Below are 26,369 nucleotides of genomic sequence, written 5' to 3'. Positions count from 1 at the left end.
CAGGGGTACGCATACGTCACTCTCTATCACCAAGGGGATCCTCCCAATCTTATCATCAAAGCTTACGTTATTGACAGCCAAACAGATCCTCTTCCTGTCAAAGCATTCAACGGCCGGTGGCCTGAGTTTCAGAAACTCAGCCTGGCTGATCCACTCTTTTTTATTCCTCGTGCCATTGGAATGTTGATCGGCTCGGATGTCCTTCCTCATCTAGTTCTTCCTGGCACCTTGTGCCCATCGTCTGAGCTTCCAGGTGCATTATCTACCACCTTAGGTTGGGTACTTTATGGGCCGTATGCTCGCCATCGGAGGAAGACAAAAGACGTGTCCTTTTCACCGGCCACTGTTCATGGTCGCATTCGACCTTCTAGTCAAAACTCTTTTCCTTCATTTTCAGCAGGGTCATCATCTGCTGTGTCTTCTCCATCCCCTTCTCAGCCCGATGTCCTTCTACCAGAGGCCGCCTGCCATGTTCCTTCGGACAATACTGATTCTTCTGATGTTTCTGCCCGTATCTCATCATCTGATGTGATAAGTTCTCCTGTCGTCGCGGACCCTATGAGTTCCCCGCGTCATTCAGATCAGGAACTTGTCAACATCGTTCGGCGTTTTTGGGAACTTGATAAAGTACCTGACGTGCTTCCTTTGACCCCTGCCGAGAAGGAGAGTGAAGTTCTGTATCGCGCTGAAGTCACTCGTGACTCCACTGGCAGATACACTGTTGGTTTGCCCTTCTCATCTTATCATCTGGGTACCTCTGTCAATGTGGCGACTAGGCAGTTTCTTCGATTAGAACATCGTCTAGAAAATAACCCTGATCTTCGTGTCGCCTATCATGAGTTTATGCGAGATTATCTCTCGAGTGGTCACATGGAATTGGTTCCTGAATCATTTGACCATCCTCGATATGAACCTTATTATATTCCTCATCATCCTGTACACCGTCCAGATGATCCTGCTACTAAAATTCGAGTTGTCTTCAACGCCTCTTGCGCATCTGCTAATGGCAAATCCCTAAACGATCTTCTGCTTACCGGCCCGAAGCTGCAAGCGGACATTTCCACTCTTCTGCTTCGTTTTCGTCTACATCAATTTGTTTTTACTGCCGATATCAGACAGATGTATCGACAGATCCTGATACGCCCTGAGCAAAGGGATTATCAACGCATCGTCTGGCGTTTCTCCAAACGGGAACCCCTCCAATATTATCGTCTGAACACAGTCACCTATGGAGTTTCCTCGGCTCCTTACCTAGCACTTAGAACCCTTCATCAGCTAGCTTCGGACGACGGACTCAGATTTCCTCCGGCAAGGCAAGTCTTGCTGAATGAGATTTATGTCGATGACATCTTGATCGGCTGTTCATCTGAATCTGAAGCTCTTGAATTGCGAAAGCAGGTTCAAGACCTGCTCATGGCGGGTGGTTTTGAGCTGCGCAAATGAGCTACTAATCATCTTCCCCTGCTAGACGGTATCCCATCTGATCATCGTAGGGAATCCTCCTCTATTGACCCCCTTCTTCTTGACCGTGAACCAAGTCTCAAAATTCTGGGACTTGGATGGAATCCTGCATCTGATCACTTCTTTTATTCCGTCCGTTTAAACTCAACGACAGTCACCAAATGGAATGTGCTGAGTCAGATGGCGAGAATCTTCGATCCTTTGGGATGGCTAACTCCAGTCACTTTTTATGCCAAAATCTTCTTTCGTCAGCTCTGTCTACTTCATCTAGAATGGGATCAACCTCTCTCGAATGAGATTCAAAACCGGTGGTTGCAGTTTCAATCCCAGCTTCCCACTTTGACAGAGCTTCACATAGCACGATTCATCCCTGCCGTTTCTTCTTCTGCTCATCGCTTCATCGGCTTCTGTGATGCCTCTGAATCCGGCTATGCTGCAGTCGTTTATCTAAGCACTCCTACATCGTCCGGTCGATTCCACGTGTCTCTTCTAGCGGCCAAATCCAAAATTTCTCCTTGTAAGGCAATGTCCCTGCCTCGTCTAGAACTCTGCGGTGCACATCTTCTCGCAAAACTCATGCATCATTTGTCTACCCGCGTTTTACAGAATCTCAGTGCTGACTATATTGCCTTTTGCGATTCTTCCGTTGCCTTGTCGTGAATCCGTGGTGAGAGTCACAGGTGGAAGACATTTGTTGGCAATCGAGTCGCTGAGATACAGGATTTAATTCCTTCTAATTGCTGGAGGCATGTGATATCTGAATCCAGCTGATTGCGCCTCTCGAGGATTGATGCCCTCAGATATTCATCACCACCCATTGTGGTGGCGCGGTCCTCCTTGGTTGTCTCTCGACCCATCCTCGTGGCCTCTTTCCTCTGTCGATTCATCTCAAACTGAACAGGTGGACGACGAAGCAAAGCCGATCTCCTCCTTAATGTTAGCGGCCATCTCCAATGAACCCACCTTCATAGAACGTTTCTCTTCGTATCTTCGTCTCAAGCGCGTAACTGCCTTTTGTCGACGTTTCATGGTAAATGCTCGTCGTCCATCTTTCCCTCGCTCAGGTTTCCTCTCCTCTATTGAGCTTCAAGAAGCTGAAATTTGTTTGATACGTCTAGTTCAGTCTCTGCATTTCGCTGAGGAGTTAGCTGAACTTAAAAAACCTTCTTCTCGTCATCGGCTTGTCATGAAACTCCATCTCTTTCGCGACAATCATGAACTTATACGTGTCGGTGGTCGCCTTTCAGCCTCCTTACTACCTTATAAACACAAACATCCTGTTCTTCTACCCAAAAATCATCATCTCACGCATCTGATCATTGATGATGCCCATTATCGTCTACTTCACGCCGGTGCCTTAGCTACGCATTCGTTCATTCGTCGACGATTCTGGATCTTGGATGGCCGCAACGTACTTCGTAACCGTCTACGAAAATGTAACCGATGCTTCTCCTGCAAACCTCGTCCTCTCATTCAGCCAATGGGCAATCTTCCGCCTGAGCGGTTATCTTCTGCTATGGCTTTTCTTACCACTGGCGTTGACTACGCCGGTCCATTTTATGTGACGAGTGCGCGACTGCGCGGAGCCGTCAGCACCAAGGCATATCTAGTCGTCTTCATCTGTTTCACTACTAAAGCGGTTCACCTAGAGTTAGCGTCTGAGCTATCCACTTCAGCTTTCATTGCTGCTTATCGTCGCTTTGTTGCACGCCGAGGTAATCCTTCTGTTATCTTTTCGGATAACGGGACCAACTTCGTGGGTGCGCATAATTACCTTCGTGACCTTGGCCGCTTATTGGCTGCTCCACAACATCAGCAAAGTCTGTGTGATGCCGCCTCTTCCTCTGGCACTTACTGGCGATTCATACCTCCTTCCAGCCCTCACTTTGGTGGCCTTTGGGAGGCTGCTGTCAAATCTGCTAAGCATCATCTCACTCGCGTTATCGGCGAGCAAAAACTCACGTACGAGGAGTTTCTCACCGTCTGTACTCAGGTGGAGGCAATTCTCAACTCTCGTCCTCTGTATCTCCCTTCGTCTGATCCTTCTGATTTTGAATCTCTCACACCAGGGCATTTTTTGGTTTTTCGCTCCCTCACCGCTCCTCCTGATAACGATGTAAGTTCCGTATCAGTAAACCGTCTGTCTCGCTGGCAACTAGTCCAACGATTTCAGCAGGACTTCTGGAAGCGTTGGCGTACGGAGTACCTGCACACCTTGCAGCAACGTCACAGGTGGTTGCACCCATCTACTTCTATCCTTCCAGGCACCGTTGTCGTCATTCGAGATGACAATCTTCCTCCTCTAAAGTGGTCTATCGGTCGTATATCATCTGTTTTTCCGGGAGCTGATTCCACAACCCGCGTTGCTGATGTTGCCACTGCGTCTGGGACAATTCGGCGACCAGTCGTTAAATTGTGTCCTCTTCCAACTCAGTAGATTGCTCCTGAATTATTTCGTCTGTTCACTTCTTCAGTTCAGTTATCTTACTGAAGGGACACTTCAGGGCGGGCGGCATGTTCAGTCGTGAACTACGGTCGTAATTCTTCTCGACCGACCCCGGTAGAATCTGATTTCGTATCGGCTGTCAGCGGAGAATCAGAACAGATTTTAATATCGATCGTACGTGCTTATATAGAAAAGTTTCAAAAGAGACAAATTAATTAATCTTCTGATAACTCATCATAATTAATTTTAATTTATTTTCATCTATCTTCTTCATCGTCATCTACTAGTGTTAGTGATCAAAATAATATTGAACAACTATTCGTGAAGTGCCCTGAATTTATCATCAACCAGGTGAAGCCATAGGTACTTAAGGGAGGTAAATTCCCCTGAATTCCCTTCCTTGGAACCTCCTTTTTGGAACCAGATTAGCGGTGATTCGCCTAGGTTTCTTCTGCAGCCCGTTGGGGTAAGTTGCATTTCACAATTTTTTGGTTGTTCAATATTAGTAGCAAAATTCATCTGAAATTGACCGCAAACCCCTTTTTGCGGACAATTACCTGCAGATGCATAGCATGCACACCTACGCGAAAACAATGAGACACGATTATTAGGATGAATCTGAAATTATGTATGAAAGTGACAGTTTTTCGGAAGAAGAAGTTTTACTGCTCAATACCGTTGATTTCCATCCCGCAAAAGTTTCTTTCCCGCTCCCACAGTCCCGCGTCGGTCTGTTCATACCTTTGTTCAGTTTAGTTAGCTGTCAATTCTTTTCGATATGGGTAACAAGAGATTCAAGGATCTATTTGTTGTGATCCTATTACTCTCTTGCCTTTTGGGAGTATCATGTTAAATTATCAAATTTGATTTCTACAGGAAATCAAGAAGACTCTTATTAGAGCATGGTCATTCTTATGATGACAACTAATATTGTATTTATTTAATAATAATATTAAAACTTGTCAATCACTAAATGAGTTCAAAATCAAGTTGAAATCTTTTTTTATTGAGAATTGTTTTTATCGTGTGGACGAATATTTGAAAATTTTAATATGATATGTTATCTTGTTTTTAATTTTTTTGTAGTTTAATATTGATAATATATGTTTGGATTTGACTATTCCTATACAATTGTAAAATTGTCTTTGGAAATAAATGAATTGAATTGAATTGAATTGAATTCGAAAGCGAAGATAATATTGTTATTTGTCTTTGTGAAATACACTTCATCCCTCTTCCAATTAGGGTAATAGGCAATGCTGCTTATATTGGTTGGGTTGCCATATGTTATTCATTGAACAGGCGGCTTAGTAAAGACGGTTTGGAGGTTTTTATTGCAGGGAATATTGATAAACTCAGCGAAGCGGATCATCCTCATGTTTTCAAGAATCAAGACTATATTTTTTGGAGATATGAAAAGGCGGCCAGTTATTAAAACATGAAATGACTCTTTTCCAATGCAGTCAGAATAGGAGTACGGGTAGAAACAAATGGTTTCTAGTTGGAAAAACTGTAAGACAGCACTTGTCGGCAGATTTTTCGAGTTTACCTGCGCCAAAACTTGACAGCTGTTGCCATGAAATAATTGATAATTTTTATTTAATTGAGTCCTGTTTTTGCCTTCAAAATTAATGGATCGTAATTCTGAGTATGGAAAATCATGGCGATGTAACAACTGATTTTTATGAGTATTTTTATTCTGAAAATGAGAATTTTCGGAAAAAATTTGAGTCTTTTTTTGCCTTCAAAATTAATGGATCGTAATCCTGAGTATGGAGAATCATTGGGATATAACAACTGATTTTTGTAACTATTCAATTTCTGAAAATGAGAATCTTTATAAATTTGAATCCTTTTTTTGCCTTCAATATGAATGGATCGAAATCTTGAGCATGGAGGATCAATGCAATATAACTACTGATTTTTGATGAGGTCAATTTCTGAAAATGAGATTTTAAATTTCCTTTTTTTAGTCTTCAAAATTAATGTATCCTAATCCTGAGTATGAAAGATCAATGTGCTATAAGATCTGATAACAACTTTTTTTTCCAAATTTCATGTTTATAGTTCTCATATTTTCCGAGAAAAGCTTCAGACGTACGGATTCTACCTATTCGATATTATAACTCTATACATATATTCCAAAACGTAAATTGTCAAATTTTGTCTTTCCTAGCGATTTCAAACGTTGAACTCAAGAATTTCTAGTTTTTGAGTAGGTACTAAAAATTGATCCATAAACTTTTTTTCATTTTCTCATTTCAAATGAAATGAAAATTGATGAAAATAACAATGAGTACAATATTTAGTACAATATCCAAACGAATAATATCATCGTATGATATTAATTATATATCTGGTTATTTAATGTATCAGCAATATAAATTGCCATCAACATAAACCATTGTCTAACAGAAGGTCTCCACGCCATCACGTAGGAATCATAATCGAAAGTAACCCAAGGAGAATGAATGAATGAAATGAAAATTGGTAATTCCCAATCTAATTTCTAGAATTTTGTTTGGGAAAAATATGAAAAAAAAAAAACCAATGGATTAACTTTCCCATGCCCATGTTCCATCATTTATCCGATATCATATTTGGATAAACATCATATTGATGGTTAATTTTGATTTGGCCAACCAAAATGAGCACAATTAATATTTAGCTCAATGAATGTCACCCGCTTATGTAAAAAGTTTCGGTACGTCTGTTTTGATTTTTTTTTTATTAAATCACTGAATACGATTTAGAATAAAATAAATTTCCGTAAGTAAGAAGGAATCTAAATAAATTTAGAATACAATTTTTTTCACGAACCCATCTGATAATAGTCGGTCCTAACCGATATTTCTATATATGATTTGCGTAGCTAGACTCGATATCTTTCTAGAGTGTGATACTTTGTTGAATTCGTAATTTTTTTTATTTATCACCCTATAAGGAGAACCCATATAGCGTCCACGAGAAAAAAAATGATTATCGCGTCTCTGAAACAATGGACAACAGAAAAAAATCTGAACACAACATTAGAATCTCAATTTGGCCAATGGCTTCAAACTGAATTTCGTGAAGTTATCTCTGGAAAAAAAATAAAAAATATGTATCTAAATATGTAACACTAAATATTGATTATGAAAACAATGTTTATTTTTTGAACGGTGCAACTGGCCCTATGGTTGAAATTATAATAAATAAAATAAACATTATGCATTCTAAAAAGTAATTAAGTTAGTTTATTTTAAAAGTCCATCCACATGTTTCGCCTAAGCATTTCGAAATAAAAAATATCTATAAGTTGAATAAACTTAATTATTTTTTCAAATGAATAATATTCATTTTATGCTTTGGTTTTATGGTAGATACTGCAAACTTGATCTTGATGATAACCTCAAATGAAGCAGTGGGAATTTCATCATTTCAATACTTAATATCTAAATTTGTGTTGTTTCATTGATTTCTTATTCTAGAAAAATTAAATATGGCCAAGTAATTTCGAACATTTTTATTTTCTTATAGGAAAAGTTGAGGTTGCGTATTTCTGCAATTTTTCAAATACTTTGAAGAATTTTTGAAATACTGTACTTAATATGAAGTGTTAATTTTAGGACCCAAGAAGATTATATTATGAACCTTGGGAGTTGAGAATGTTCCAGAATATTGAATGTGAATGGCCATTATTCTTCTGTTATTTGATTATAGATCATTGCTTCCAAGGAAATAAGGAAACTGCTGTAAATTACCTAAATCAGTTGGAAAAGGTAAATTAGAAATAAAATTTGAAAGGCATTTCTTTTACCTCTCATTCTTAGATAATGATCAGAGCAGAAGATGGAATAAAATTAGTACCAGAATTGTATGCAGTCCCTAATGAATTTGTACATAAGGAATATGAAGAACCAGGAACCCAAGAAAGAGTTCCTTTAGGTTTATGCCCTTTTCTTTGGGCCCAGTCTTTATATATTGTTGGTAAACTACTTCAAGAGGTAAGAAATTAGGGAATTGTCGTTTGAAGATTTAGTACTTTTTTTAAATAAGATGGAAATCCAAATTGAAAAGATGTATGGTTGCAGGATACTCTTTTTATTTAATGATTCATTTGTTCCATACACCATTTATCTGCTGAAGCAAATTAATTAATGGGAAAAGACAATTACAAAAGCGATAATAAATTAATTTTTGTCATTTAGAAATACAAATATTGAGAAATTTTGATGAAAGTGAGCACATGATACTGACATGTCCAATATATCTATTCCTTGTTCGCAATGATAATGTCGAGGAAGATATTTTGGGCACTCTCATTGAAATATTACCCTGATTCGACAAAACATGTTCTCATAAGGAATACTTACTACCATTTGTTATTCTGGTCGGCTCTGTAATTATCCCTTACGTTGCTTTAAATTTTTCGAATTTTTAACATGAAAATAATTATCATTTAAGTGATCCAAAATAAAGTCATCGACAGAATACATATGTCATTATTGAGAAAAAGAGTATCAGAAATATTCTTCAATTTTTTTAAGGAAATTTGCACCAGATGATGAAAGCGAATGGTAGAGACGAGCTATGCAAGAATCTATTTTGATGAGCCAATCCTAGTCTTCAACACTCTAAATCAGTATTTTTCCTCCAAGATAAATGTTTTTGATGATCTAAATTCAATATTATTTTTTTACATATATCATAATACCACCAGTTTGCTTTCTCTGGGAAACTCATCCAAAACTATCAATTGACCTAAACTCATTTTTATAATCATCCTTTATTTCCATAGGAACTGCCCGCATACCTGCTTGGTACCTTCGTTTCCAGCAGAGACACTGATATTTTGTCAGCATTTTATACACAGGATACGCTTCTTTGCGAAATATAATTTCTTAGATCCAAGGATTTCTGGAATCAATATTAGCTTTTTTATGTTATTTGCGATTTCTCCTGATTGAAAATCAGTTTGAATCTCCAGCTCGACATATTCCGTTTCAGTAACAGAGTGTGTTTCGATAGACAAGCCCGATTTACGAGATGTCATCGCGTTTGACTGACATAGTTATGTTAACTTTAGATTTTGATGTGCTCGGGCCGATTTCACCAACATCTAAAACCAAGACTTAGTTTCTCTAAATTCCGTTTTCAATTTCACCAATAATATAAATGGAGATTAGACCTAACTGACGTTAAGGAAAGTAACTGACCATTTTTGGCCAGTAATATAGGGTGTTTTTTTGAGAGCTATAGAACTTTAAATTGCAATAAAGCAACGATGGATTATTCGATTGACATGAATTTTATTTATCCGCAAGATAATCTTGTGCCATTACATTTCAAATATGATTTCAGGCATATGACCGCCACGGCTGGCTCGGATGCAGTCCAATCTGGACGTCCAATTTTCGATGACTTTTTCCAACATTTGTGACCGTATATCGGCAATAACACGGCGAATGTTGTCTTCCAAATGGTCAAAGGTTTGTGGCTTATTCGCATAGACCAGTGACTTTACATAGCCCCACAGACAGTAGTCTAGCGGTGTTAAATCACAAGATCTTGGAGGCCAATTCACAGGTCCAAAACGTGAAATTAGGCGGTCACCAAACGCGTCTTTCACTAAATCGATTGTGGCACGAGCTGTGTGACATGTTGCGCAGGATTAGCTTCACTCCAAATGTGGCAGTTTTGTTTGTTGACGTAGCCATTCAACAAGAAGTGCGCTTCATCGCTAAACAAAATAAAATGGACGTAGTGCGCGATACGTATTCCGCACAGAACCATTATTTTCGAAATAAAATTGCACTATTTACAAGCGTTGTTCAGGCGTGAGTCTATTCATGATGAATTACCAAACCGAACTGAGAATAAATCACTTGACAGCTGTTAAATCGGTCACCATCTTGAACAGTAATGCCAACTTAAAGTTATATACCTCGAAAAAAAAAACACCCGTTACTTTTAGTTAGTTACACGTTTATTATAGTTGTGTATTTTGGGTTTTTTCCATCTTTGTATCTATCATTATTTTGGAGTTCTTGACGAATTTTTAGGGAATTCACATGTATTTTCTTTGAGTTAATCTAATTTGTTACCCTGTCTGGGAACTTTCCTGTTGGGTAAAAAAAATTATTATTATTAACTTGGTTTAATGTTCTTTCGTTAGGTTCGTGTTAACATTTGTTATTAATACCAGTAGTCTATGATAACTTGATACTTGATAGGCATTTTCGAGTTGATGAACATTTGTTGAAATAGTCAATTCATCTTTAATATACAGGGTGTTTCCTAAACATGCGGCAAAAATTCAGGGGGTTGTTCCTTGGACTATTTTAAGCATGTTTTGTCCTTGGATGATTTTTGAAAAACCTCTTTGTTTCGAAGATACAGGGCGAACAACATTTTTCATATTTTTAAAATTAATAATAGTTCAAATAAAAATGCGTACCGCACTGTGTTTACTAAGTAGGTACAATTTATTTTTAAATTTGTTTAACAACATTCCAATTACTAAAAACGGCCAGTTTTTTGACTAAAAATTGATAAGTGCAGATGGTAAAGGAATACAGATTAAACACGGTTTTCATTTGAATTCGTTTGCTGGGTGTAACTTAATAAGAAATGATCCTGGTGTTTTTGAAAGGGTTCGGCAGTCAATGAGGAGAAGATTCGATGCTTGTATGCTGGCTAGAGGTGGTCAATTTCAACAGTTTTTGTAGGTTGAGTTGAATTTTCATGTAATTTTTCATAATAAAATGTTATTATCTGAAATTTTGTTTCCCCTATATCTTCGAAACAAATAGGTTTTTCAAAAATCATCAAAGGACAAAATATTCTTAGAATAGTCCAAGGAACAACCCCCTGAATTTTTGCCGCATGTTTAGGAAACACCCTGTATAATAATAAAAGTGAGAAAAATGCAGAGGGCTTTCGAACTGGCATTTGAATATAGCGACAGTAGTGACGAAGATTTTCAGATTTGACGTCCAAGGTGGATTATAGTTAGAGAAGATCATTTCTACAATCTTAACGAGAAAGATTTTGCAATGAGATTTCGATTATAAAATAAAATTGTCCTCTTTGTTTTAGAGAAAATTGAGAATCAGTTAGAATATCCAACTGATAAGTGAGTACTTTTCATTTTTTAAATCAAGTTAATAATTCTCAATATCAATTTATCTATAAGATTATTGTTGGTTGGAAGTCCATAAACTCATTGGGGAATAGTTAATAATTTTTATTCGAATTGCTATAATTATATTATTATAAAATAAAAATTCTTCCTATAATTTGTTATTCGCCATCTGCAACTCTAATCTTAACAACTGAGTTTTTAACTCTTCTTGCTCACTTTTCATATCTTTTTGATACTTTTCCTCTCTTATTGGTGTAGGTTGTCAATTTCCTGCTCCGCCTGCAATTTTAATATTTTTACTTTAATAGCATGCTCTTTTCCAGCCTGTTCATTCGCAATCCTTAAAGTTTCAATTCTGCTCTGTTTAAGGTTGTTGTCTTTTAAAACAGTACTGTATTCTGAAGAGCGAGCTGTGTTTAAATTTTTTGGCGGAGAGGGTGATTTCGACAAAGATGGTTTGGCCTCAGTCAATCCCTTCAATTTTTTGCTGAGTGGTGTTCTGAGCATTGATGGATTGAATTTTGACCAGTCCTAAATCCATTTTACTATTAGAATTCTTCACAAATATACACAATTATCACAGCTCAATAAAATAGTTAATATAACTCACAGTAGCAACTTGGTCTACTTGCTGCTTCCCTTCTAATTCTTCTGTTTCCACAAACTCAACATCATTTGTTTCTGCAAATGTCTGAGATAAAAAATCATCAAATTAATTACTCATTCCTGCCACTATTGGTTTTATCAGACTCAATTCAAAGTCTATAATTGGATCTTCTGGGATGTTCACCTCTGGATCTCCACCTGAATATAGACAAATTTGAAATGATAATAAAGATTCATTCATGACTAGAATGGCAACCTATATATTTCAAAACATGATATGAACCTGTGTTATACATGTTCTGCCTACGTTTTGTCATGACTAATTTAGCCTTTTTTCTTTTAAATTCTCCCATAAATTCTTCAGAACCTGCCAATCTCTATTAGAATTAAATTCTAGACAAACTTTCTTCCAGCATTTACAGTGAGTGATGAAATTATTAGTGCCTCAAAATATTGAACACTTCTTTATGAAATCAACTGAAATTAGGGTACGGAGGGTTTTAATCTGCGTTTTCTCGTTCAATGGTGATACTAGACTATATTTATTCATAAAAGCAAAACCTGTAACACTTCAGATACCCCAACCAATTAGCTCATGCGCCATAATGCATCAGTGTTTTTAGTTTTACATAACTAGCCTCGCGGTGGGGTTGTCTTTTTTCACCTAATTCATGGTTTTCTGAGACATTAAGGTTTGTTTTGGTACTTTTATCGACGTTTTATATTGTTGTGCTCTATTTCCACGTGATTAACAGTCAAGTTTTTGTTTTGTGTTTGTTACACCACTAGATTGAAAAAAATTTAAATTATAATGGAAAATCGAAAGACTTCACACCTAGAAAAACATCTGGGATAAAATCTTTGGTATGAAATACAGATTACTCCAACAGAAAAATAGCATCCATTACTAAAGTTGTGAGAGCAACAATAAATCGAATAAAGAAAAAAAATGGATGAAAAATGACATATGAAGCCCACGAAGTAAAGGATGATGTGGTCGAAAAAAAATTAAATTACCAGGATGAGCAAAAAATACGTGTTGTTGTTATGGCAAACAGGAAACAGCCTCGCAGGATACTCACAAGAATCATGAAATAGTCAGGAATGAACAAAACACCAATGACAGCTCGAAGGCGACTAAAGGAATTGGGGTCTCAGCATGCCGACCTCCAAAAAACTTCTTTTTACCCCATAATCAACATATGGACATACATGAGAAGAGAACACGTCACAAATTACAATATTCTAAGAAGTACTGAAAAAAAATTCTTGCAAATTGTATGGTTCTTGATTCAACAAAAACTCAAAAGCCTTTTTTAAAACTTTTTCAAATCATTAATTGACCGTAAAAACATAGGAAGAGAATTGAAAATTTTCATACATATGAACTTGACACTCTTCTTGCTGAGAGTGAGTCTGAACAGTGGGTGTGTCTGGTACAGCTTCTGGAGACATACTGATTGAAGCAATCACTGTTATTTTTTTTGAAAGAAGACATCGATATATGTATAGGGCAGACACAGTCAGCAATCCACACTCCCTAAATTTTCCCCGACAAGTCTCCCTGTATTTCATTTCTAACATTTTTCATTAAGTTAAGTTTCTGAACCACAAAAATCCCATCCAAGTTGGAGCTAGACCCCCAAAAGATAATCCCATTTGACATGACTGACTGAAAGTTGGCATAGTAAACAACCTTGAGAACTTCCAGGCTCACATGCATTCTCAGAGAAAACAACGAGAATGAAGCCGATGCTAGTCTTCTGCTAAGCTGCTCGGTGTGCTCATACCACTATGGATAGCTGATGACAATCACGAACCAATTGATGTCGTATATCTTGATTTCGAAAAAGTCTTCGACAAAATAGTGATAGAATTTCTGCTTTACAAGTTGGAGCATTTTGGAGTAAGCTTTTGAGACTGCTGAAGGGTTCCCTCACCGAGTGAACTTTCCAGGTACGTGTCGATTCTTCACTCTCAAAGGAACATAAGGTTCTCAGCGGTGTCCCGCAAGGGGCGGTCCTGGGGCCGCTGCTGTTTATAGCCTATTTGTGCGACCTCTATCTGGGGCTTCTCACCGGGGATGCTTCATTTCTGATGACGTGAACCTATTTACAGAAACCACTACTGCATTATGCTGAACTTCAAATGGACCTTAACAGCGTTTTAAGTTGGACACAGGAGTGGAAGATGCCCTTGAAAGTTTCCAAGTGACTTGTTTTACACATAGGGCAAAAAACCCCAAGTTAAAATACTTCTTTGAACAAACAGAAATAACACCAGTCCAAAAAAAAAGACTTACGAATCGTTATAACATCTGATCTTAAGTGGGAGGCACATATTACACAGATGACCAAGAGGGCCAACTTAATGATCTTATCCAGGCAGCCTTTGAAGATATGTCAGCAGAAATGATACTGAAACTCCATAAGTCATATGTGAGGCTAAGGCTTGATTATGCTCAAACTATATGGAATCCATACTACATCAAGGATGTTGAACAGATGGAGAGAGTGCAGAGGCGAATAACTAGGATACATCGAGAGCTTGGGGATATGCATTATGAGGAGAGGTTAGCAAAATTAAACCTGTCAACTTTTAGAGACAGAAGAATTAGAGGTGATCTCATTGAAACCTACAAAATACTAAATGGCCATTATGATTGCAACTTGGGAGACATCTTTCATCTTAGTCAAAATACAAATCTGAGAAGTCAAAATAAAAAAAAAGGAAAAAATGCAATAAGCTTCTGCGGAGAAAATTTCTTACCAATAGTGTGGTATACCATTGGAACCACCTGAGTGATGGTGGAAAGGACAGAAGAGGGGAAATGACTGTGATATACAGGGTGTTTCAAGTTCGACTGCCTATTAGACGTTTCTGGAGAACGGGGTCTATTTTAAACCTAAAAATTCGGAATATGACATTGTTCATCATGCCCTATTCAGCAAAAATATTTTGGAAGCTCCGGCACTCCCGGTTATACGAGAAATAAAACTTTTTTTTCATTTTATGTCTGAGATATTATCAAGATTTCCATTCTCAATTACTCCTTCCTAAAATTCTTGCGTTAGTCCTTATAGTTTTCAAAATATTAAGAAAAAAACGAAAAAAGAGAGAATTTCCTTATTCACAATTACGTGAATTATTTTTACTGTGAAAATCCTATGCGTAGCGTATACTCAATTCACTTCCTCAAACTAAAATGATGTAGGAATAGGAATTTGAATATCGTGCATATCTTGAACTTGAGAAATATCATCACAGGGTGTTTCAAATATTGTGCCAAAAATTGCGAACAAAATTTGATCATAACTTTCGATTTTCAAATTAGAACCCTATTTTTTATGATTGCGTTGGATTCTACGGAGAAAAATAAGAGTAATGTCCAAACATGATTATGCTCCAAATTCAATAATTCAAGAGTTATTAGAGATTTTATCAATTAATGCTATACGTCGAGTCAATTTCATTCCATCTGTTTCCAGACAGACTAGCCATAATACTCTATAATCATAGAAATTTAAATTTCTAATTACATTACATGTAACAGGTGCTTTCATTATCAAAGCTACACTGATTCGATTCCACTATTTACGCTATTCAAATGACAAAATTCTGGATATAATTTTCTCTAATTCTGCGGCAAATCCGTTCATTCTGGCACATCTTGTGGAACAAAATAGAAGAGAACGGATTTATCTATTATCTGTCAAATTTGTGATACAGAAAACTGTTCTGCCAACCAACATTTCTCAATGCAAAAATCACTAATAGTATAGCGAAGGAGCGAGTTTTGGAACGCATGAATGTTGGAATTGCCTTCTGCAACGTGTATTAGACGATATTTTCTCTATTTCAGTCAAGTTTTGCGAAATATTGTCGAAATTCAATGAAAAATTCAGATTATATATCCTAGTGACTTTTGTATTGTATCTTGGCAGTTGGTGTGCCTGTTACGAAAATTGACAGATTACGGAATTTGAATATGAATCGTATGTTTCGAATTTAGACATAATTTACAATTACCCATTAAATTCGTGAATTGTGTCTGACGAAATCGATTTAACACTACCAGAATTAATAGAATTTGCGAATAATGTAGCAAATAATTTCACTGGATCCCCAAATTATATTGTATTGATTATTGACAATTATTGACGTTTGTCAAAATTTGATAGGATTGGAAGTCAGCATAGACAACCACAAAACGAAAAATATATCTGAAAACGATGCTGTAATGAGTTCATTACAGCACTGTTCTTAGAACTGTAATGAACTCATTACGATACTGCAATAAAGAATAGTAATTTAAGTAACAAGTCCGGAACATAGGGTTTTTTTGGAAGAATAGACAAAAGTCTGTGAGTCCAAAAAAACCATTTTCGGGCGTGTTGCGTACAATATTTTTTCGGCAACCGTGTAGAATAACACTATCGCTGCTGCTTTCCATATTTTATTGCGATTGCGATCAAAAAATATGCGAATTTTTGACAACTAATTTCATATGAACTGTCAGCCGTTATCTCGGTTGCTATGGTAATGATCAACTGCATTTATTAAAAATATCCCTACCAAGATTTTCATATTCACAATGACACGAACGACGTGATTCTTTTCCGGCCTAGTCCGGGAAGTACGTACTTTCCGGACTAGGCCGGGAAATGCTACTTTCTCAGAGAAAAAGGGTCCGGGAAGTGAGCACTTCCCGGACGGTTGCCGAAAAACAATATTTATGGAAATAATTCTATAATTTCAAATGAAATTCAGTGAATTAGAGAAAATAATGTATAATACTCGTACAGAAGGCTCATTCTACCACTTGTTCATTTTGAACTTGTGGAAGAATATCAATACCTTCTGCACTTGTATTATAAATAAGTTATTATTATTACATTATGAATGCAATAGAATTATTGGTAGAAATCATGTAACATTGAAAATTGAAATGAGATGATACATATCTTGAAAGGATGTTTCATACTTTGTAAGTATCCATTAAACTGGAGTTCCTATCTAGAAAAAAAATCTGTACCATATGAGATAGAATCATGCAGCACCCCTGTGTGCCACAGTTGATGAATATGCTATACATATAAAAAAGCGGTAGAATACTTTTTATACTTGCGAAATATTTTCTAGTTGATTGGTGATAAATATGAATATTTCTGATTGAATGCTCGACAAGTTCTCGAAACAATTCTGTTGCATTCACCGTGGATATGGAATAGATCCAGAATTTCTTTATTTGAATAACAGGGATTCGTTAATGAATACACCTGTCACTTTGAAATAATTGCATATTTTAATTTCTCCAATTCTGTGGTTATTCCATTCATTCTTCCACATCTTGTAGAACAAAATCGTGCGAGAATATATAAGAAACGCACAGTTTTCATGGTTATATTTTATTATTATATGTTGGTACTCCGAACTTCCCGCTACGGCTTTATCTGTCAATTCATCAATTTGCCTTAAAGAAATTAGTTCTGCCAATCAACATTTTTCAATGCAAAAATCACTAAATGATATTTATGGAAATATTTCATTGATTTCAATAAAAATTCAATGAATTAGAGAAAATAATGTATAATACTCGTACAGAAGGCTTCTACCACTCGTTCATTCAAAAACTCGCCACTTCGTGGCTCGTTTTTGAATTTTGAACTCGTGGAAGAATATCAATGCCTTCTGCACTTGTATTATAAATAACTATTCTATGATCATAGAATACTGCTTTGAAACACACTCCAGAAACAGATTCAATGAAATTGACCCTACGTATACAAAAATTCATAAAATCTCGATAAACTCTTGAATTTGGGAGCATAATCATGTTTGGACACTACCCTTATTTTCCTCCGTAGAATCCAACGCAATCATAAAAAATAGGGTTCTAATTTGAAAATCGAAAGTTATGATCAAATATTGTTAACAATTTTTGGCACAATATTAGAAATACACTGTGATGATATTTCTCAAGTTCAAGATATCCATGATATTCTTACATCATTCTAGTTGTGAATCGAGTATACGCATAGAAATTCACGTAATAGTGATTGGCAATTCTCTCTTTTTTTCGGTTTTGTCTTAATATTTTGAAAACTATAAGGACCAACGCAAAAATTTCAGTAAGGAGTAATTGAGAATGGAAATCTCAATAATATCTAAGACATAAAATGAAAAAAAAATGTTTTTTTTTTAATTTTTTTCATTTCTCGTATAACCCGAAGTGCTGGAGCTTCGAAAATATTTTAATCATGAACAATGTCATATTCCGAATTTTCAGATTTCAAATCTAATAGGCAGTCGAACTTGAAACACCCTGTATATGTGACAGAAGACTATACAGTACAACTTCGATAGTTCGGACAGTCGCTAGTCCGGACACTCCAGTATTCCGGACACTGCTGGGATTCGGGCATTTTGAAATTTTTACCTCTGAAATCCGGGCGCGAAAATATTCATTATGCAATAAAATAGCATTTTCCTGTCTATACATGTAAAAAACGGTTACATGCCGGTTGGAAACAGCGCGGCGGCAGCATCTTTCATTCTGCACTTTGTTTTTGAGCGTGCCGGACGCAATGGATCCAGTCAACTGATCACATAAGACACTTACACTCACAGAAAAGTCTAGCTATCAGGTGGACTGAGAAGAATAATCTTACCCTTGAAGATTTATAACTTTTGAAAAGGCTTAAAGAAAAGGCAATTGATATAGATGCATCCAAAAAGGTCCAAACTGAAATTGATATGTATTTTTTAAAAAAGGAGAAGATATTTCATTTTGCATACATACATAATATATACAATATTAAAAAACCTACATGTACATATATTCATAACGTGTTACATGTACTTAGGGGTTGTCCATTAATCACGTGATCTTTTTTTAGCATTTTTTAAACCCCCCTCCCCCATTGGTGATACGTAGTGAGGTTTGAGACCACCCCCCCTCCCCCTTCTCAACATCACGTGTATTTTTAGTACCTACACGAATCTTAAAATTTTCTGAATATTAACTCAATTTAAATACAGGTATAAACTATAATCTTTCTTCTGAAATTAAGGACCATAATAAAAATGTCTACTCCAGGTTGCAAGTTTTTTTTGATTGCCATAACAATAATAATGAACGAAAAGTGTAATAATAGGAAAAACATGTATTGTACTAGTACATGAATATATTTAATGTAGTCAAGGTCAATACACGCCGCGCTGTGCCGCTTAATATTTGTTTAAAAATCGCGCGTTTGACGAAAAAATAAATACACGTGATATCTTACTACACCCCCCCCTTCCCTCTTGTGATATTTTCGTGATTTTTATCAAACCCCTCCCCCCCCTTTCAAGCCTCACGTGATTAATGGACAACCCCTTAGGAGTTTTGTTTTATTTTATGAAAAAATCATATGTTTTTTGAGACTTGATTAATAAACCTTATTTTTATAATTTATAAGTTGTTTTATTTCTTAAATTAAAATCACTTCAGTAATCCGGACGCCTCAATAATCCGGACAGGTACCGGAACGATATCTTCCCGGACTACTGAAGTTATACTGTATATATAATGTGATAGTGTCTTATGTTACACTTTGTGATATTTTGTAGATAATTGTTCAAACTAACACGACAGTCTCATCGGTATAAACCGTCTACTGCCGTTAATAAATAATAATAATAATAAAACCACAAGGACCGGACACGACCGAGCTCTACCCGTCTGATATTTTAAATATCTGGGATTGAGTGAATGTTCCTCTTAGCGGGGAGTGAGAAGCCGACGGCGAGGAGATATCCTAAGCGTATACGCTAAAGTCGGGCCAATAATAAAATTATTAGAAATTATATCTCTTATTGGCAATTTCAAGTATTTTTAAAATTTACTCTTTTTTCTTTTAGGGTTTTTTAGCCCCTGGTGAATTGGACCCTCTCAATAGAAGATTATGTTCTGAAAAAAAACCTGATGTTGTTGTCCAAGTAGTGATTCTCGCAGAAGATGATGATATCAGAGATAAACTAGCAGAACATGAGATTCTTGTTCAAACAATAGCTGAAGTCTCACCCATTGAAGTGCAACCAGCTAGAGTATTATCACATTTGTATACCTATTTAGGTAAGATTTAATTTCTTTGCTATATCATTGGATAATTTTGCCTGGAGTATGGTTTGAAATATCATTTAAAAAAAATTATCATCATGTGTTATTTTGAAATATAATGCTCCATCCCACCTCCGCCCTTCTGCCTGCCGCCCTCCACCTTCGGTGTCGGGCTCTTTCTCCAAAAATGAAAATGACCGAATGCAGTTTTTCAAAGAAAACACGCTGGAATGCGAAATTATCCGGTTATTTTGATGCACGAGTGTAATTCGGGGGAATATTTCCCGAATAAACGGTTACATCACTTGTTAAACTGATGTAGAATGGAATTGTCATAGATTCGAACTGTGTAAGATGCATAGAAACTATGCATCTATGAACAGAACAATTATCGCAGTGTTGTTTCGCTAAACAAGCATAAAAAGACAAAAAAACACGAATTCGACTATGAAGAGACAAAAATACTAACAATAGAGCCAAGACGAAGACAGAGAGAAATATGGGAGATGATACACATACAATCAAACTTGGAAAAAACAGTAAATGATAGACAAGACGTAAAACAACTCAGTCAATTTTATGTACCACTCCTTAAAAAACCGACACAACAAAAAGAAGACAAGACCTAAAACGTGACACATACCAAAGAAGACTGACTTTGACATTCACGTTCCAATATTGTGAATTGACGAGAAATTGAAGGTGGGATACATTTATTTTAATTAACTTATTTTGTGAAGTAAATTATTGTGTATACTATTTTAAATGTTTGTGTTTTTTTTACAGGCTCAATTTTAATTAATATTTTATATTGTAAACTATCAGATGAATCATTTTTACTGAAGAAGGAGAGTCTCTCCGAAACGTATAATTATATATTTTTTTATATGAAATAATCAACTTCATTAAAAACCTGACACTTCCAAATAAAGAAAATACTATTGACTATATATATATACTCGCTCTGCTCGCCGAAGGGGCTCCGCCCCTTGGACCCCGTCACTATGCCGGTAGATCCTTCACTGGGTATCCCTCTAGAAAATAAAAGATTTTTTCGGAAACCATGTATCGTTTGCTGATTTTAGACGATTCACTCGGTATCCTATGCTGATTCTAGGGTAGAATTCTATAAGACTTCTTTCCTAGAACATACCGGTTCGCCCTTGCTCACATGAAAATATTTGATGCAAATAACTTTCCATGACGACAAACCAAGGGCGGTCCTAGCCTTAAATTTTGAGGGGGTTCGCCGTTAAGGGTTTCGAGTTTTTCTATGGGACCAAATCCCAGATTACACCGATATCGAGCTTAACCTCTCAAAAATATTTATATTTAGATATTTATATGAATATTTATACAGGGTGTTTCAAGTTCGAAGGCCTATTAGACGTTTCTGGAGAACGGGGCCGATTTGAAATCTGAAAATTCAGAATATGACATTGTTCATGATGCCCTATTCAGCTAGAATATTTTAGAAGTTCTGGCACTTCCGGTTATACAAGAATTAAAAAAAAAATTCTTCGGAAAAAACATTTTTTTTCATTTTGTGTCTCAGATATTATAAAGATTTCCATTCTCAATTACTCTCTGCTAAAATTATTGCGTTAGTTCTCATAGTTTTCAAAATATTAAGAAAAAACCGTAAAAAAGAGAGAATTTCCATAGTCACTATCACGTGAATTATTTTCACTGTGAATATCCTATGCGTATACTCAATTCACTTTCACAAACTAGAATGATGTTGGAATATCGTGCATATCTTGAATTTGAAAAATATCATCACAGGGTGTTTCAAATATTGTGCCAAAAATTGTGAACAAAATTTGATCATAACTTTCGATTTTCAAATCAGAACCCTATTTTTTTGTGATTTCGTTGAATTCTACGGTAAAAATAAGGGTAGTGTTCAAACATGATTATGCTCTCAAATTCAATAATTCAAGAGTTATTCCAGATTTTATGAATTTATGTTATACGTAGGGTCAATTTCATTCAATCTGTTTCTAGAGTGCGTTTCAAATATTCAATTATTTCAAAGTGACAGGTGTACTCATTATTGAATCTAGTAGATTATAATTTGATGATATGAATCCCCGTTATTCAAATAATGAAATTCTGGATCTATTCCATATCCACGGTGAATGCAACAGAATTGTTTCGAGAACTTGTCGAGCATTCAATCAGAAATATCCACATTTACCACCAATTGACGAGAAGATAATTCGGAAGGATGTTTCAAACTTTCTGTTACTCCCTTTTCATCACCACGCTGATTTTTTCCTGAATTCATAAAATGTATTCTACCGCTTTTTCATATGAATAGAATTGGCACACAGGAGTCCTGCATGATTTTATTTCATTTGGTAGGTAGAGGTTTTTTTCTTCTAGGTAGGTACTCCATCCAGTATAATGGATATTCATGAAGTATGCAACATCCTTTCAAGTAGATGAGGAAATTTCTGATTTAAAATTTGATGAGTTCTACCAATAATTCTATTGCATTCATCGTGAATATGGAATTAGATATTTATAATACAAGTGCAGAACTTATTGATATTCTTCCAAGAGTTCAGAATGACCGAGTGGTAGAATGAGCCTTCTGTACGAGTTTTAAACATTATGTTCCCGAATTCACTGCCTTTTTATTGAAATTGACGGAAATTTCCATAAATATCTATTAGTGATTTTTGCATTGAAAAATGTTGGTTGGTAGAACAGTTTTCTGTATCACAAATTTGACAAATAATAGATAAATCCGTTCCAGTCTATTTTGTTCCACAAAATGTGCCGGAAAGAACTGATTTGCCACATAATTAGAGAAAAGTATATCTAGAATTTTGTCATTTGAATATCGGAAATTCAATTCGTGAAGCTTTGATAATGAAAATACCTGTTACATGTAAAGAAATTAGATATTTAAATTTCTATGGTCATAGAGTATTATTGCTAGTCTGTCTGGAAACAGATCGAATAAAATTGACCCTACGTATAACATAAATTCATAAAATCTCAAATAACTCTTGAATTATTGAATTTGAGAGCATAATCACATTTGGACACTACTCTTATTTTTTACCGTAGAATCCAGCGAAATCACAAAAAAATAGGGTTCTGATTTGAAAATCGAAAGTTATGATCAAATTTTGTTCACAATTTTTGGCACCCTGTAATGATATTTCTCAAATTCAAGATATGCACGATGTTCCAACATCATTTTAGTTTGAGAAAGTGAATTGAAATAGGCATAGGATATTCACAGTAAAAATAATTCAGGTAATTGTGACTAAGGAAATTCTCTCTTTTTTACGGTTTTTCCTTGATATTTTGAAAACTATGAGGACTAACACAATAATTTTAGCAAAGAGTAATTGAGAATGGAAATCTCGATAATATCTGAGACATAAAATGAAAAAAAGTTTGTTTTGAAAAAATTTTTTTTAATTCTTATATAACCGGAAGCGCCTGAACTTCGAAAATATTTTAGCTGAACAATGTCATATTCCGAAATTTTAGATTTAGGCGTACAACTTTGCTCTTGCCGTTTTGCAATAGCTGGCTGTAACGGTAAGTGGTAGTCGAAATAAATATATCGTAGATTTCATACAATAAGTTTAGTTATTTGTGAACATAACGCCATCGACATGTTAGTCGATTTGGTCTGCATCATAAAGTTATTCACGATTAACCATGTCAGCTTACGAGTCAAATTCTCGTCATTTGGGGGAGGTTTTAAATTTCTACTGAAATATGAATAAATCTGCGGCTGAGGCTCATCGAATGCTCTCAAATACCTATGGTGAGGCCGCTATTAGTGAAAGAACGTGCCGAGAGTGGTTTCAACGTTTCAAGAATGGTGATTTTGATGTCGAAGACCAGCATCGCGGTGGAAGAGAGAAGGTTTTTGAAGATGCAGAACTGGAGGCAATACTTGACCAAGACTCATTTCAAACGCAACAATAATTGACAGGATCATTAGGACTACAAGCCATTTCAAAACGCCTGAAAGTCATAGGAATGATTCAGAAACAAGAAAAGTGGGTGCCGTACGAGTTGAAGCCGGGAGGTGTTTGAACGGAGTTTGTTTGTTTGTGAACAGCTGCTTTCGAGGCAAAGACGGAAGGAATTTCTGCATCGGATTGGGACTGGAGACGAAAAACGGGTTCATTACGATAATCTCAAGCACATAAAATCATGTGGATATTCTGGCCATGCTTCCACGTCGACGGCTAAACCGAATATTCTCGGTTCTAAGGTCATGCTCAGTATTTGGTGGGACCAGCTCGGCGTAGTGTATTATGAGTTGTTAAAACCGACTGAAACGATCACAGGCGATCGTTATCGAACGCAATCAATGCGTTTGTGTCGAGCATTGAGAGACAAACCGCCGCAATACGACGAGAGAGTAGATGAATGGATTTTACTGCATGACAATGCTCGACTCCATGTTGCGAAAGTCAAGATATACTTGAAAAAGTTGAAATGGGAATTCCTACCCCACCCGGCGTATTCTCCAGACGTTGCTTCCTCGGACTATCACTTGTTTCGATCAATAGCACACAGCCTGGCTGACCAGCACTTCCTATCTTATGAAGAATTAAAAACTTGGATCGATTCGTGGTTCGCTTCAAAAGATGACCAGTTTTTTCAATTCGTACGCTGCTCGAAAGATGTGAGAAAGTAAAGTGACCAGCGATGGGCAATATTTCGAATCATAAATGTATAACCAAATGTATATTTACAATAAAGCCTCAAATTTCGCTAAAAAAATTTGTACGCTTATGTATTTGTTATATTGTAATATATTTATTTACTTATCACGGTTTTATCTATTCAGGTAGAAATTAAAAAAAAAATAGTAAATCTATTGTTTCATATGAAAAAAAAAGAAGACAATTGGCAAGTATAACACAACATCTAATTTGGTCTGTGAATCCTTTGAAAACCTTGTAATCACAGCGTCCTCGTCAACATCAATGTCCCTGTATAGTGTATATGTTCAGGAGTACTAAACTGAATCCGATGCCAATATCGAAAAAACCAGAATAACACCATATGAACTACCATTTATTCATTTCGAAAATAAACTTGCCGAATTTTCTGCTCGAATAGCTGTGCGAAAATTATGAGTTTCCATACAGTTTATCTATTAATATGAATTTCCACCAAGTAAAAAACCGATCCCATCAAGAAGATCTGGCATACAGGCAACGTTGCAGATTATTAGACCTAATATTAGGTCTATGCATCTGACAGACGTTACGTATTAAACATGATGGCCGCCGCCATATATAAACAATCGATAAAATCATCGATTTTGACGAAAAAAAGGCATTTTTATTTCAGGGAAAGCTTGAAATGTGATTAATTAATCATTTCTAACGAGAATCAGTTAATAAAATACTAGAAAACTAGCTATTAATGTGGATAACCTCACCTTCATCAGGCCAATTTCACAATTAAAAAAAAAAAACTAGCTGAATTAATGAATTTATGACAGCGGATTCGTGATCTAAGACCCAAAAAAGTAAGTCTGCAAAATTTCATCACTTTCGAATCATTATTAAAATTAATTCTATATAGTAAACATTGTTTTTCTTTTCAGAAGATGGATTATTTTCGTTTGGATGAATAATTATACAGGATATTTATTTGTCGAATATCAATTAGAAGTATCTAGAGATGTGGGACCAATTCAAGTCTGAAAATTGAGATTAAAGCTTCAAATTATTAACTAATTTGTAAAGAAATACACAATATTTGATCAACAATTATATAGGGTGTATATATATTTGAAGTAGTAATTAGACATTTTGAAATCTGAAATTCTCATTTCTCTAGAAATGGCAATTCCTTTCTTCTTTGAACAATTTGGGAAAAATGCATAATCAAAATGTGAGAGTTATTATCAGTCAATAGAAATACTACCTGAAAAAGAAACTGCATTCAATGTTTATTTTCAGTTTTGACAAATATTGAATTTACATAATCATTCGATAAGATCTATGAAAAGACCTACAGTGAAATTTTGTTCTAGGAATATTCAGTATAGCTATAATAAACTAAAAAGGGGCAGAATGAATAGATCTACCTTTCAAAAACCCATGGCTAATGTTGCCTTACAAGCAATCGTAATAATATCAGTAACATCTTTGAGAAATCAGGTTATAAGAAGTCCCTCATTTCCGAGGTTCATCAATACTTTTTTCAGTTGAGCAACAAATTATTCTTCTATTTCATAATTTATTAAGAAATACAAGGAAGGACACCTTTTGAAATCTAAAAATTTGGTTAATAGTAGGTTATTTTCCATAATTTATAATATTGAAAGACCAATTGGACATTCCTGAAGAACTAAGGCGTTTTTAGAATCTGAAAATTGTATCGATGAATTTTGCATACTCTTCTGTTCCATATTTCTTGAAGGTATATGGACAAAAATGATTTTTGTGGGTTCTGGTGAATGATCAAAGGGATACAGGTAACAATTTCATTAATACCAGTCGAGATGTAGTTATCATAGATAAGAGATGATATAGAAATTTCACTAGATAATTCTGATTCAGTGGAGGACAGCTGAATTAAAGCTTAATCGTGATGGTTCGTTACGTTATAGAGCAAGCTTGTAG

General features: G+C 35.7%; 1 protein-coding gene across 5 annotated transcripts in view; it reads left to right on the top strand.

Moving 5' to 3' along the window:
* Positions 1 to 26,369, top strand: part of LOC123684840 (probable phosphorylase b kinase regulatory subunit alpha) — a 137,916-nt gene that overhangs the window by 28,562 nt on the left and 82,985 nt on the right. For 4 of the 5 annotated variants that reach the window (XM_045624313.1, XM_045624311.1, XM_045624310.1 and 1 more), the window contains exons 3-5: positions 7,516 to 7,668; positions 7,720 to 7,893; positions 19,545 to 19,758. In XM_045624313.1, coding sequence (XP_045480269.1) covers positions 7,516 to 7,668; positions 7,720 to 7,893; positions 19,545 to 19,758 — 541 coding nt within the window. The remainder of the gene's footprint in view (positions 1 to 7,515; positions 7,669 to 7,719; positions 7,894 to 19,544; positions 19,759 to 26,369) is intronic. The other variant, XM_045624312.1, reaches the window with a different exon arrangement.

Source organism: Harmonia axyridis, chromosome 7, assembly GCF_914767665.1.
Source record: "Harmonia axyridis chromosome 7, icHarAxyr1.1, whole genome shotgun sequence".
NCBI classification, from domain to species: Eukaryota; Metazoa; Arthropoda; class Insecta; order Coleoptera; family Coccinellidae; genus Harmonia; species Harmonia axyridis.
The sequence above is the reverse complement of the archived record's forward strand: the minus strand, read 5'-3'. Positions and strand labels throughout refer to the sequence as shown.